Source organism: Mobula birostris, chromosome 13, assembly GCF_030028105.1.
Source record: "Mobula birostris isolate sMobBir1 chromosome 13, sMobBir1.hap1, whole genome shotgun sequence".
NCBI lineage: Eukaryota > Metazoa > Chordata > Chondrichthyes > Myliobatiformes > Myliobatidae > Mobula > Mobula birostris.
Window position 1 is genome coordinate 73,171,483 of NC_092382.1, and position 15,237 is coordinate 73,186,719.

General features: G+C 43.4%; 1 protein-coding gene across 1 annotated transcript; it reads left to right on the top strand.

Moving 5' to 3' along the window:
• The first annotated feature begins 11,220 nt into the window (after positions 1–11,220).
• LOC140207996 (probable G-protein coupled receptor 139) lies at positions 11,221–14,294 on the top strand. Its single transcript, XM_072276528.1, has 2 exons — positions 11,221–11,335; positions 13,387–14,294. Exons 1-2 carry the CDS (start codon positions 11,221–11,223, stop codon positions 14,292–14,294), a joined length of 1,023 nt encoding a protein of 340 aa, XP_072132629.1.
• The last annotated feature ends 943 nt before the right edge of the window (positions 14,295–15,237 follow it).

Below are 15,237 nucleotides of genomic sequence, written 5' to 3' on the forward strand. Positions count from 1 at the left end.
CTGGGAGTGTTTTCCACAACTAGAAATTTCAGCCAATTTTCTAGCTAGCGTGCAGGGAAGTATTTTGCAGCAGTAACTGTAAATTATGGGCAAATCACCCTGAGTTTCTGATGTACAAGTTAACATAATTTACGTTCGAGGTAAAACTTGCAAATGACTGCGCTAGTAGATTGGGCAGAGAACCAATCTGGATTCTGTCGTGAATACAGTTATCCGTGTTCCAGTTCCGCTGTAACGACGCGGGATACATGAAACAGGGGTCAAATGAAGGGGGTGCATTGGAGCCAGTTGGATACGAACATAATACCACAATGTTCAAACCAAGCGGGCAGTATTTTCATTATATTTAATAGTCAATCAGATAGAGGTTTGAGGAAAACTCTCTTCACTGTGACGCAGTAAGGGGAACCCCGTATTTCACACAGTAAGCATCACAACGGGACCAGAAATTTCTGTTTTGGCCCGATTAGTTTCGAGGGTGGAATTGCCCGCAATCCAGACACCCATCGCACTAGTTTCATCACGTGATGCCCGAACTCAGGTGCCAGATTCACGCTCCATGTGGAAAAGCACGGAGAGAGTTGGTCGAGTAAAGTAAAGTAAAGTAAATTCGGTGCATCATACCAACTTCTCCCCAAGTCTACACGTTACAGACAGTCGATTATTCCTCTGTGGCTTTTCTTTACTTTCACATTCTACAATCCCGTTTCCGAAAGTGACAGGATTTCCTGAACTATTGGTACTGTCGGTCGATTCCTTGTTTTCCAGGTCACAGCCTGGTATTCAGAGAGTATCCTGGTGAAGCACTCTTTCAAAAGCTGCCGCATACTCTTTTGCCATAGGAGTAGTACCAGACGACTGGAGGGTGACAAATGGTATTCCTCTGTTCAGAAAATGTGCAGAAGATAACACTGAGAATTACAGAACAGAGTCTTACTTCAGCGGACGCTGAATTACTGGACAGACAGGATTTACCAGTATTTGGTTAAATAAAGTCTGATTAAAGATAGTCAACATGGCTTTCTAAGGGTCACGTCATGAAACACGAGCCTGACAAATTCTGTGATGATGTGACGAAGCACAATGATGAAGGTGGAGCAGTGGATGTGGTGTATATGGACTTTAGTAATGCGTTTGATAGGGTTCCCATTGTAGAGTCATCATAAGTTCTGGGTCACGCGAGCCGAATGTCTGGCTGTGTGCATACAGAATTAGCCTTCACAGAGAAGTCCGAGGATAGTAGTATTTGGAGAGTATTACGCTTGGAGGTCTAAGACCATTGGTGTCTTCAGGGGAATCTGTTCTGAAAACACTGTACTTTGCAACTTTTAAAAATGGCTTGGTTGGGGTAGTCGGGGCGAGACTGGAAGTTTGCAGACGATACGAATGTTGACTGAGTCATCGTTGGGGTGGAGTATTATTTCAGTTGGAGCGGAACATTACTGATCGTTTAGAGCATCAACGGCTATGGCGAGAAGACAGGTGAATGGGGTTTAGTGGGATCTGGGATCAGCTATGCTGGAATGGTAGAGATCACCCAGTGGGTTGAATGCCTTGATTCTGTTCCCATGTCTTATGGTCTTGTGGTCTATACAGGTCTGTTAGAGGCACGTTCGGTGCACAGAGAAATGGTGGGAGCATGGAACGTTCTGCTGGGCGTGTTTGTAGAAGCAGGTACATTAGGGGTATTTAAAAAAACTCTTAGTTAGGCACATTGGTTATATAAATGGTAGGCAAAAGACGGCAACTTAATTATGAGCACAGAGTAAATCCTAAACAGATGGGCAGAATACATAAAAGAGCATTCTGAAGACTGAAGAGGAGAAACACCGAACATAAAGAAGAATCTTGAAGGACCTAACAACCTAAAATCAGAAATTCGAACAGCCATAAATAAAACAAAACATAACAGAGCAACTGGTCCAGACAACATCGCTGTTGAAATGATACAAGCTTTAGAAGATTTTGGAATAGAGAAAATAACAGAAATAGCAAATGAAATCTATGATGATGGGGAGATGCCTGATGATTTAAGTAAATCAGTGTTCATCACACTTCCAAAGAGTAAGTTTGTATAAACGCGGGGGAAAAGACGTAATATAGCTCACGGGTAACGAAAGGCACTGTGTAGCGATCCTGCAGGTGCCTGAAACCCATATATGGTCATGAATTCCTGCCACCCTTATTATGTGTTTGTAAAGAGAATGTGATGTCCCCAATCACACCTTACAGCCCACCAAGAATACATGTTGACGTCACAACACAGAGGATTAGCGAGTGACAAAGACGTCATTGATCCCTGCACATCCATAAGAGACCATGACGTACAGCACACACTTTGGATTCAGCCGATGTTTTTTTTTAACATACAACAAAAAGATAAGCAAGTCAGGCACCATCTATGCACAGGAATTTGCAGTTGTGTCTCCCGATCTCATCTGAAATGGAAAGGAAGTTAACAGAGGTCAGACTAATGCAATGTGGTTGGATTCGAGACCACATATTGCAAGGTTGTATTGCAAGTATATGCATAAAAGTTCCCCCAGATTCGACAGTTAAACTTTTACAAACTTCTACAGGACACAGTGGATTGTACATTTGTCTGCTTTTGCATGTTCATTGTCGTATCTCGTGTCATCGGCGTATCTATTTTATAAAATTACTTTCATATTTGAACTTCATCATTCTTAGTTCTGAGTTTCAGTTCTTCATCTAATACACAGGAGATTAATCTAATGTTATACGTATGAATAGCCACGTGGTGCGCAAAGATAATAATCGTATTGTTGCTGCTGGTAAAGTTTCTGTGCAAAGCAGTAGGTTATAGAGTGAAAGCTGAAATCGGTACGCCACTAAACAGAGATACAAAACAAAATTCTACATGTTTATGGCAAAACACAATTAGGGATTATTGCATTTGTATTTTATTTACAGAGCTCCCCATTTAGTGTAAACAAGTATGTCGCCCCATTCTTCAGCTCCTCCCTGAATTTCCTCTGTGTCAGTCCATAGATACACGTGTTGGTGCAGGAACTGAGCAACATCAACATATCCCCAGACCCCTGTGGGATAACTGTAGGTGTGTTGTAATATTTGTCAGTGAAAAACACGTTTACGGCTGCCCAGGTCATGGACTGAACAATATTGGTTATCCACAATAATACGAAATTGGCAGATAGAGCGAACAACAAAACCATTGACTTTCTCCGGTTCTGAACCTCTGGATCACTTTGGCTGTCAGTATTTCTCCGAAGTCCACGGCGAACCATATTCGCTGCTATAATTTATCTGGTGGTTAAAACATTGAACAGCAGAATTAAACCAAGTGGTAATAATGGGTTCATGATGGTGTCAAATAACTCGTAACCTCTCCACAGGGATGATGTATAGTACTCGGGTTTTGGAATGCACTTCCCTGTTTGCCCTGCAAAGTAAAGTGGAAATGACTGAACACAGCTCCCTATGACCACTGCCACGATCACCACGGTCGCTGTTCTCTCCGTACAATATCGGGTCCGCAGCTTCTGAAGGCAGATCGCGACGTAACGATCGAAAGTGGAAGTGACAGTCAGCCAAACGGAACAATCCATGACGGCAGTCGACAGAATAGGTCCCACACCACACAGCGGGGGTTTCACCAAAAAATCAGCATACGGATAGAGAGCTTTGATTTTGTCCAATACAACACCAAAGACAACGACCATCAGATCTGCTGCCGTCATGGCCATGAGGTAGCGAGTGATACATTTGGACAGCCCACAGTTTCTGCGAGACAGGATCACAATTGCCGCTAAATTAACTGAGAAAAGACAGAAAAAAAGGAAACAGTTATTTCTTAATGTGTCTGGAATCATCAGTGTGACTTTTGCTTGCATGGGAAGGCTGGCAGTCCATATCGTGCCGTTTAGATAACAGTCCACACTATTGTTCGTTTTACCAAAATGCATTATCGTACATCTCCCAATACAGTATTCCATCTGTCACTTGTGTTTCCATTATTCCAATATGTCTAAGTCCTGCTGCAATCGCATTGCTTCCTCAGCACAACCTACCCCTCCACCTATCTTTGTATCATCAGGAAATTTTGCCACAAAACCTTCAGTTAAATAATGGTAATCCTTGATGGTAGGAAGAAGGAAGCCATGGCGCAAATTTGATTCCGGGATGGCAAGTCAGCTAATAGTGATTTATTCAGTGATCTTTGCTGGGCCAATTGTCGTGTGTCATATATGTCGAAGATTTGGATAACAAAGTGCAAGACCCTGGGAATAACTTTACAGACATCAATATATGCCTAGTGGAGAGCGAGATCAGCTGTCAAAAAGTGGATTGTTATCTTCATCAGTTCAGTAAGTTGGTCAAAGAATGGAATGGTAGAGTTTAATTGGGACACATGGAGGGTTATTTTTTTGAAGGTTAAGCAAGGTAGGAGTTTCTCAGTGAACACTGGGGCTCCGTGGAGTCTCGAGTATAGAGGGATCTTGTATTTCAAGAACTTGGTTCACTGGAAGTGGAATATAAGGTAGACAGGGCGTTTATGAATCTCGGATCGATAGGCTTCATCAGTGAAGGAATTGAGTAGAAAAGTTTGGATGGAGATGCAAATGCGCACGTCTCTGTTACGCTTGTACGCACAGAACTGTGAGCGTTCTGGACGCCTTGTAGTAGGAAAGGCTCACACTGAATTAGTCTAGACACAATTTACCAGAATGTTTCCAGGATTTTAGAAACTGATTTGCAGAGAGAGATTGATCAGATCTGGAACATATTCGCTGCAGCGCAGGTAGATGGGAGTTAATCACACAGAAGCACAGAAAACCACCAGGGACAGAGACAGTGTGAATTCACCCAGTCTATTTTCACAGGGTTGAGGAATCCTGATCCTGACAGCGTGGGTATTAATTGACTGGGAAACGTTCAATAGGTATCTGAGGGGCAACGTTTAAACAAATGGGGCAATTAGGTGAAATATGCTGTGCGATGATGTGGCTGCAGCAGGCCAAATAATGAAAGGCAGTTGGACGGGCAAATGGTTATGAAGCGCTTGAAAGTTTGTAAGGCGAACGCTGAAACATCGCCCGGCATCTTATTTGGCATGGAATCTTTGGATTAAATATCTCTTTTCCGTGCTGCATAACTCTATCCCTCCAAAATAAATTATGATTCTCATTAATCCTAAATTCAGGGTATTTCCATAGAACACTTTTCCCTCTGGGTTGTTTTTACTTTTCCCCTGTATCCACTATGACCCTTCAGATAACAAACTCCGGTAGATTGACAACCAGGACAGCACATACCCTTTGGCTGAATAGACAAGACAGCCACCATAACTATTCCAGGCAGAGGATATCATGAATCAAACGCAATCACTTTGCATTAGAGTCTGAACCAGACTCGGGTGTAATATCAGCGGCAAATGTCGTGAGGTTCATTACATCGGAAACATAAGCGTGTAAGGTTATGATAAAGTACATTAAAGCAAACAAGAATAAAACAATAAAGGCGTCAAAGTCACTTAAATCATATTTTTAAACAAATCCATGAAACGCGTTTCTATTTTCATTATTTGCTGAGTGAGTTTATACTAAGAGACACGAATAGCAACGTTCGCTCTAAATTGCAGCGCATAATTTAAAGACTACAGTATGTCACACATCTCGGCATTTCCACGACCTTACCTGGAATACCAACGGCGGCCAGTATGGGATAGTAAATAGAGACGATGTAATAAATTGCTGAATATCCCATTTTCTGCCGGTAGCGGCGATCAGTCGTACGAATTATGCCAACTATCCAGAAGCGCTGGTTCCATGAGCTCTTATACTCCAGGAGGAATGTCCCTGAAGCCAAGTAATGTCCCTTTAGTTACATTAGCTACAGGAGAGTGAACAAACAACCAGTGCTTGTTTCGGTCTATTTTTACTCATTGTGACGTTGGGTAACACAATTAACTCTTCGCGGGGAATGACAAACAATGGATTCAATGTTCATTCAATGTAATTTAGAGGAGTCAGAGAAATAGTGTACCACAGTACAAAAAAAAACGGACCCATCCAGTTCGTGTCAAATTCTACCTGGACTTCCATACCGTTACATTCACGTACTTATCCAAATTTGTCTTAACTGTTACATCAAACCCATGTCCACCATTTTCGCTGGCAGCTAGTTGCACACTCTCCCCACTCTTAGAATAGAGCTCCCCATCAGTTTTCCCATAAACATTTCACTTTTCATCCCTAACCTATAAACAATAGTTTTATTCTCACCCAGATAGTGACGAAAGACTGCTTCTCTATACCCCTCATAATTTGTATGCCGCTATGTAATCTCCCCACATTCTCCTACGCTCAAAATAAGGGGAAATGCAATGCCCTAACCTATTCAACCATTCCCTGTAAATCAGGTCTTCAAGTTTTGACCAAGACCTTGTAAACTTTCTCTGTATTTGTTCATTCTCAGTGATCTATTTGTGCAGGTAGTTGATTAGAACTCTACACAATACTCCAAACTGATCCTCACCAAGGTACAGAGCAATTTCAGAATTACATCCTCAACTGAACAGTATGATTTATCAATGCCTAACTGCCCAAAACCTGCTTTACGATCCAGTCTACCTACGGTGCCACCATCAATGAATAATGGTTCACAGTCCCTTTTGTTCCACTGCACAACTCAGTGCCGTACTATTCCATGTTTACGTCCTACGCTGGTCAGTCCTCCCAGTGTGAAACATCCCACACATCTGCACTAACAACAGAGCCAGTAGTGATCACTGCAGTACTCAACTACTTTGAGGCCTCCATTCAGAGTAGCAACCATATAACTTCACTCTCTGGCTTCTAACGTAGTCATGTTGAATCCGGTTCACTACATCCCACTGAAAGAAAGGGACTTAACCGTTTGGACTAACCTCCCATGTGTGGTTTGACAAATGCCTTGTTAATGTCCAAGTCAACGAGATCCACTGACACGTCCTAGACCAGAGGTCCCCAACCTTTTTTGCAGTGCAGACCGGTTTCATATTGACAATATTCTTGCGGACCGGCCGACCGGGCAGTGTGGGGGTGGGGAGGGGGGATGGTTGCCGACGCACAAGAGTACTGTTGCAGTCAAATACGTTGTGCCTACCACGAAAGACTACAATGACCATGAAGCCTTGCGCGGGCACCAGTGCGCATGAGTGACTTGCGTATCTGTGCACGTGCCGTTTTTTGTTACAAATCGTTTTTGGCGATTCTGTTCGGGAGGGGGGCGCTGTTAATCACGACCGGGATATCGGTGATAACTGGCTAATACACTCAATTTCGTTTATAAAAGGGTTTATCTAACGAACTTAATATTAAACACACAGCGCATATTTACCTTGCTTGTATATAGCGATAAGTCAATTATCAGGGGAGGACAGGGGGGCTTGAAATACGTGTTGAACGAACTCCCAGTAGAAGTGGCAGAAGCAGGTCCGATATGATCATTTAATAAGTTAAATTGGGTAGGTATATAGACAGGAAAGGAATGGGGAGTTATGGGGTGAGTGCAGGTCGGTGGGACTTGGTAAGAGTAGCGTTCGGCACGGACTAGAAGGGGAGAGATGGCCTGTTTCCGTGCTGTAATTGTTAAAATGGATATATAAGTAAGTCAATATCATCATAACATTTTAAGTAACGTTTGGATATTAAACACACAGCGCATATTTTCTCGTATGAACATATAAAATCATTGCAACACACAAATATCGCTGAATCAGTGGGAGCCCTGGGCTCGTTTTCCTGCAACAAGACGGTCCTGTCGAGGGGTGAAGGGAGACAGCGATACTCGAAGGGGGTTCCTTATATCCAGTCTATTCCGCAATTTAGTTTTTGTTACATTTATCGCAGAGATAAGTTGGAAAATGGAAGCAACGTTTTCAGTGCTTCCGTGGCTATCTCAGGATATTTGCCCTTGACTTTGATCCAGAATGCCGAGAGAAATGTTATGTCAAACATAATTTTCAGCCCGCCGTCATTTGCAAACTCGAGGAGTTGATCTCCTTCCCGCGTTGACATGGACGACGCGCGGGTAATGACCTCGCGTGCGTTCAAGCTCAACAGTGCGCGTGACAGGGACTGAGGAAAGAAGCAGCTGACTCATATCGACAAATCATATCGTTTCCTCGCAGCCCGATACCGGTCCGCGGCCCGGTGGCTGGGGACCGCTGTCTTAGACCATAAGACCATAAGACCAAGGTGCAGAGGTCGGCCTTTCGGCCCATCGAGTCTACTCCGTCATTTTATCATGAGCTGATGCATTCCCCCATTTAGCCCCACTCTCCCGCCTCCTCTCTATACCCTTTGATGCCCTAGCAACTCAGATACCTATCAATCTCTGCCTTAAATACACCCAATGATTTGGCCTCCACTGCCGCTGGTGGCAACAAATTCCACAGATTCACCACCCTCTGACTAAAAAAAAACTTCGCATCGCTGTTCTGTATGGGCGCCCTTCAATCCTTAAGAAATGCCCTCTCGTACACTCCCACACCATGGGAAACAACTTTGCCACATCCACTCTGTCCATGCCCTTCAACATTCGAAATGTTTCTATGAGGTCCCCCTCATTCTTCTAAACTCCAAGGAGTACAGGCCAAGAGCGTTCCTCAAACGTTCCTCATATGTTAACCCTCTCATCCCCGGAATCATTCTAGTGAATCTTCTCTGAACCCTCTGCAACTTCAGTGCAACCCTTCTTAAATAAGGAGCCCAAAACTGCACACAGTACTCCAAGTGAGGTCTTACCAGTGTCTTATAGAGCATTAACATCACATCCCTGTTCCTATACTCTATTCCTCTAGAAATGAATGCCAGCATTGCATTCGCCTTCTTCACTACCGACTCAACCTGGAAGTTAACCTTAAGTGTATCCTGCACGTGGACTCCCAAGTCCCGTTGCATCTCAGAACTTTGAATTCTCTCCCCATTTAAATAATAGTCTGTCCGTTTAGTTCATCTACCAAAGTGCATAACCATACACTTTCCAACATTGTACTTCATTTGCCAATTCTTTTCTTATTCTCCCAATCTATCCAATTCTCTCTGCAGACTCTCTGTTTTCTCAGCACTACTGGCCCCTCCACCAGTCTTTGTATCATCAGCAAACTTAGCCACAAAGCCAACGATTCCATAATCCAAATTGTTGATGTATAACGGAAAAAGAAGCGGCCCCAACATGGACCCCTGTGGAACACCACTGGTAACCGGCAGCCAACCAGAATAGGATCCCTTTATTCCCACACTCTGTTTCCTGCCAATCAGCTAACGCTCTATCCACGTATGTAACTTCCCCGTAATTCCATGGGCTCTTATCTTGTTAAGTAGCCTCATGTGTGGCACCTTGTCAAAGGCCTTCTAAAAATCCAATACACAACATCTACTGCATTGCCCTTGTCTAGCCTACTTGTAATTTTGTCAGGTAGGATTTTTCTTTCAGGAAACCATGCTGAGTTCTGCCTGTCTTGCCATGTGCCTCCGGGTACTCCGTAACCTCATCCTTGACAATTGAATCCAACAACTTCTCAACCACCGATGTCAAGCTAACAGAACGATAATGTCCTTTTTGCTTCCTTGCCCCCTTCTTAAATAGCGGAGTGACATTTGCAATCTTCCAGTACTCCGGAACCATGCCAGAATCTATTGACTTTTGAAAGATCATCGCTAATGCCTCCGCAATCTCCACAGCTACATTTTACAGAACACGCGGGTGCATTCCATCTGGTGCGGGAGATTTAACTACCTTTAGACTATTCAACTTGCTGAGTACTTTCTCTGTCGTAATGGTGACTGCGCACACTATTCATTCCTTGCGCCCTTGAGTGTCCGGTATACTGCTGATGTCTTCCTCAGTGAAGACTGAGGCAAAATACGCATTCAATTCCTCCGCCATCTCCTTATCCCCCATTACAATTTCTCCAGCATCATTTTCCATCTGTCCTGTATCTGCTCTCACCTGTCTTTTACTCTTTATATACTTGAAAACGCTTTTAGTATCCTCTTTGATATTATTTGCTAGCTTCCTTTCATAGTTCATCTTTTCTATCTTAATGACCTTCTTAGTTTCCTTTTGTAAGCTGTTTAAAACTTCCCAGTCCTCTGTCCTCCCACTAATTTTTGCTTCCTTGTATGCCCCCTCCTTTGCTTTAACTTTGGCTTTGACTTCTCTTGTCAGCCACGGTTACATCCTTATTCCATTCGAAAATGACTTCTTTTTTGGAATATATCTTTATCAATTTTCTGGCTAACTCATAGAAAACGAGTTTGTAAGATTGGTTAGACACTCCGTACGAACCACAACAATAATTCCTTGTCTATTGAAATCCCGAACATTTATATGCTGTCCCTTCGAGTACCTTGAAATAATTAACCCACTACTGGCGTCAGACTCACTGACCTGTAATTTCCCGACATAATCCAATCCCTTCCCGAGCAGGAAAAATGACAATACCTGTTCTCCAGTCACCTGGCCTCTTAACCGCGATTAAGGATCTTTTAAACATCTCAGCGCATACCCCAAAAATTAATTGACTTTCCTCTCGCAAGATTCGCGTGGACAACTTTTCAAGGAACTGGAAATTAGCCACCATAATTTGACTCATTACAGATTTATCGGTCTATCTGTCTATATATCTGCTTATTTCTCTTTCTATTTATCTGTCAATCAATCAATCTATCTATCTATCTATCTATCTATCCATCTATCTATCTATCTATCTATCTATCTATCTATCTATCTATTCATCCATCTATCTATCTATCTATGTATCTATCTATCTATCTATCTATCTATCTAGTTATCTATCTATCAATCTATCTATCTATATATCTATCTATCTGCCTACCTACTTCCCCTTTAGGATTTCTGCTAGAACAACATCATGACAGATTTTAAAACTGCTGATTTCCCTCTTGTGTTCTCTTGAATGTTGTATACTCCTCCCGTTTGTTATACATCCCCGTCTGCCTAACAAAAGTAAATATACCCCTTAAAAAGGAAGGTACCGTAAGAATGGTGACCTTTTGAAGTTCTGGTGACGTCATCGTCGAGAATAGCAATTAAATCAATAGCTCCTTCGGAAAAAATTATATTTTGCCCCGTTAATCCATCAAATATAAGGTCTTTCGAAAAGATCTTTCACGACGGAAAAATATCAGGATTTATAATGTTCCCGAAGGAGCGGAGGAGTTGTTGATGATGGAGTTTGTAGAAAAGTTGCCGCGGAAAGCGCTGGAGATTTCCTCGACTATGGAGATTGAGATTGAGAGGGCTCATCGTTCTCTCATCCCGAGGCTTTCCCAAGACAGAGAAAGTAAGTCGCGGTCAATAGTACTTAGATTCCTTCGATTCAAGAGAAAGGCGGAGGTTCTACGAAGGGCCTGGGGTAGGTAGAGGGCGTTTTGGAACGGGAACTTAATACATTTCGATCAAGGTTAGTCCCCTTAACCTGCTGATTTATTTTGAGTCCATAAAAGTGCATTACCCGCAATCCAATGTGCTTATCGGATTTTTTTTTTTACATTTCACCTACACCACATTCATCAGTTCCCAATTTTCCATCTGTTTATCCATTTCCGAACCCACGCTGACTCTGGCAATGTTGTTGTTGCTGTCCATCCAGCCCCGTGGGTGAGGATGTTGTGTCTAGGTCTGTGTGTCTCCCTGTAGGACCCTGTGTACAGAATACAATGGAAAGATTGACTGTTAGTGGTTCAGTGTAACAGTTGTATTGGAAATGTGTATCTACATCCAGGGCTTAGTGTGGGACTGAATGTCTCTGCTGTCTGAGAAGGTGGAACTAAAGAGCGGCTGGTCTCTTGGTGCTTTGTAACGCACCTTGTGTGTTCTGTACCTTGTCTCTCGACAAGAGTGAATATCGGATTTGAAAGAAGCCTTTCCCTGTGGGTAGGAGAGGAAACAGGGTCAGTGAAGGACAGGTGAACGTCAGACGGCTGTGTGAAACGGCCGATGTAGCCAGTGCTAGTTTCAATCTCTCTCTCTCTCTCTCTCTTTCTCCGTCTCTCTCTCCCTCTCCCTTTCTGCCTCTCGCTGTCTCTGTCTGTCTGTCTCTCGCTTGCTCTCTCTGTCTCTGTCTCTCTCTCTCAAACACATAACACAACACACACACACACACACACACACACACACACACACACACACACACACACACACACACATACACACATGCACTCACTCAGACACACACACACGGACCTAAAATTGTATCTGATGCTTGTCAGTCACTATCAGCCATGCTGCATCTGTTCATCTCCCAACTGAGAGAACTATTTGTCTTATTTCTGTGCCTATGTATGTGTGTGTGTGTGCCTGTTTGTGTGGGTAGAGGGGAGAGGTTGAAGCAATAGGAAATTGAAGTTCTAAATGGGAAACCGTTTGGGTTCGATCGTTCGCCAAATAAAAACGTGAAATCTGTAAATGCAGCTACTCCGTGACAAAGCTCAGTCTTTGTCATTAGAATTTAGGCATGATTTCACCAGACGAGTCATTGCTGAGGTAATGCTCAGGAATTTTGAAATGTTTGTCTTGAATCGGCCGCATACTTACATCACAGATAATGGTGTTGAATTAAAGTGTTTGTTCAAGTGACTGTAACTAAGAAAGTTAGTCAGGGGTATATCCGTATCTCTGGAGACCGATCCAACGTATAAATCAGGGCCGTTTAGAATGTACCAGCTCAGAGTTTCTGCCAGAGCTGTGCATTCGGGAGTAACATACGTCACAGGTTCTCACTGAAATGGTGAATACTGTCATCTTCCGAATAGAAGAAGTTTACTATCCTTTAATTTCAGTCTTTGGAATTCCCGGTAAGCCACAGAGTTGTTAATATTTCTGTAGCTCTCAGGGGCACTTCGAGAACAATTCTGAGAAGAGACACTTCAACTGTTTTTCCATATATTCTGTTTTGCCTCGATGGGTGTTTACAGTATTCCATGTTTCTGTTCCGTCCTTCGGCGTCCTGTCGCTGACAGGGAGAACCATGGAAGTTTATGATTGTCTAATGGAAGAATCCCTCCATCACCGCCCGGATTTATTCATTACAACTGGATGAGACGGCGAAGGCGTCGGTAGAAAATATTCCAATATTCCGTGGAGGGTGTTACCCAGTTAGAGCTTTCCGCTCTCACTTTATGTTCCGGTAATCAGTAAAGAATCGGGATTCAGATCATATTGACTTTAGTTTACCGTGCGAATTCAGATTTCTACGCTGCGTGTGCACGCCGTCTCAACCTTTCCCCAGCTAAATGCAACAGTGTAGTGGAAATATTACAGGACCTCCTCAAGCTGTTGCATTGGTTTCTGCTCAGTATTTCCTCAACTTGCTGTTCCCTCTCTCTCTTCCAGCGAACTTGGTGGCGATTATGATCCTGTCCCGGGGAAAGTGCGGTCTCTCCAAATGTGTCACTCTCTACCTGGTAGGAATGGCCGCGGCCGATCTCCTGGTCGTTATCTTGGATCCGCTGCTGAGGTGGACTGCTCAGATTTATTTTCCCCGATCATTCTTGTTCATCACTCCCGTGTGCAGACTCCGTCAATGGCTGATTTTTGCGAGCACTGCGACCTCCGTCTGGTTGACTGTCGCTTTCACCGTCGATCGATTTGTAGCGATTTGCTGTCAGAAGATGAAAACAAAATATTGTACCGAGAGAACGGCGGTTGTGGTTATCGGGACAGTGAGTGCGCTGGCCTGTTTGGAGAGTGTCCCCTGGTACTTTGAATATGAGCATGGAGAAATAATTGACGGTGTTCCTTGGTTTTGTGTTCTCTCATCCAGCTACAAAATCTCTCTATCATGGGCGGCATTTGAGATGTTTCACCGTATTTTAACCCCCTGTGTTGCTTTCTTTCTGATTTTGCTGTTCAATATTCAGACTGTCAGGAGCATTCTGGCAGCCAGTCGAGCCCGCACGGGGCTCCGGGGACAAAAGAGTGGAGAGAATGACAAGGACAGGGAGATGGAGAACAGACATAAATCCATCGTTTTGCTCTTCAGCATAACCGCTAGTTTCATATTGTTGTGGATAACACAGGTGGTATTTTATATCTATCGACGGATTTCAAAGAGTTTTGTTTATTCTGTCACGGATCCCCGTTACATCACAGTAAAGACAGCGGCAATGCTGCAAGTTCTGAGTTCCTGCACCAACACGTGTATTTACGCCCTGACTCAGAGCAAATTCCGAGAGGAACTCAGGAATGCGGTGAAATATCCATTGAATCGGATTTTGAAATTTATGAAACTTCAGAAATAAATGCTGCAAAGAGTTGCAGTTCAGCTGTTTTCTCATGCTCCCTATTCTGTACCCTCAGTGGTGGGTAAATGGAAACAATATGATCAACAGAGTTACAAAAGTAATGACAGAAAATATACCGCTGCTAAAACTACAAAACAACACACACACGATCAGAGCCCTGATGAAGACTGGCGGCCTGAAACTTCCAATGTTTACTCTCATCCACTTCTGCTGCCTGGTCTGCTGAGTTGCTCCAGCATCATGTCTGTGTTTCCTTAGCGTTATAAACAGGTTTCTCACTGCTTTTCACAGCTGATACTGCAGCATCACACCCATCATCTCCTGTAGAAATCCCATTTACACCTCACCTGCCGCCTGATTAAATTGAAGATTAAGGCGAATTTGCTGCCCCAGCTTCCCGGTTCTGACAAAACTGCCTGATATTGGAGAATATTTTCGTCTGCATCAAACACTTCTGCTTCCTTTTGCTCGTGTTTCTTTACATATAGTCTGACCTTCTCTCTGACACCTTGAACTATGTTCTAGGAACATAATTTAAACTGTTTTAGAAATGAAGACAGAATACCATTGTCTTTATTTGAGAGAGAGAGAGAGAGACTGATTCAGCATGGACTCGAGCCTGGACAAAGAACAAGCGGGTAATGGATGAAATGGACAATCTGACAGATTTCAAACTGACAAAGAGCCTCATGGAAAACAGCGGAACAACGGTTCAGTTAATTTTAATGTCACACAAGCGGGAATTTAGGGTTTCTCCCCAAACAAACACGAACGGCATTATTAATTGATGGAGACAGACGTGAAAGCACAAAGAGACATCTGGAGAAATTTCTGAAACGCAGGTTCACTGCTGTTGTTACTGCGCGATCGAGAATCTTCCAGAGGGATGGCTTCAAAATCCCCGGCTTTGCCTGCTGTTCGCGACAGAGATTGAGGTCGA

Excerpts from the sequence above, each read along its gene's own strand:
- LOC140207996 (XM_072276528.1), top strand. The coding sequence starts at position 11,221 with ATGGAGTTTGTAGAAAAGTTGCCGCGGAAAGCGCTGGAGATTTCCTCG. Across the intron at positions 11,336-13,386 it reads GCTTTCCCAAGACAGAGAAA|CGAACTTGGTGGCGATTATG; the intron begins GTAAGTCGCGGT and ends TCTCTCTTCCAG.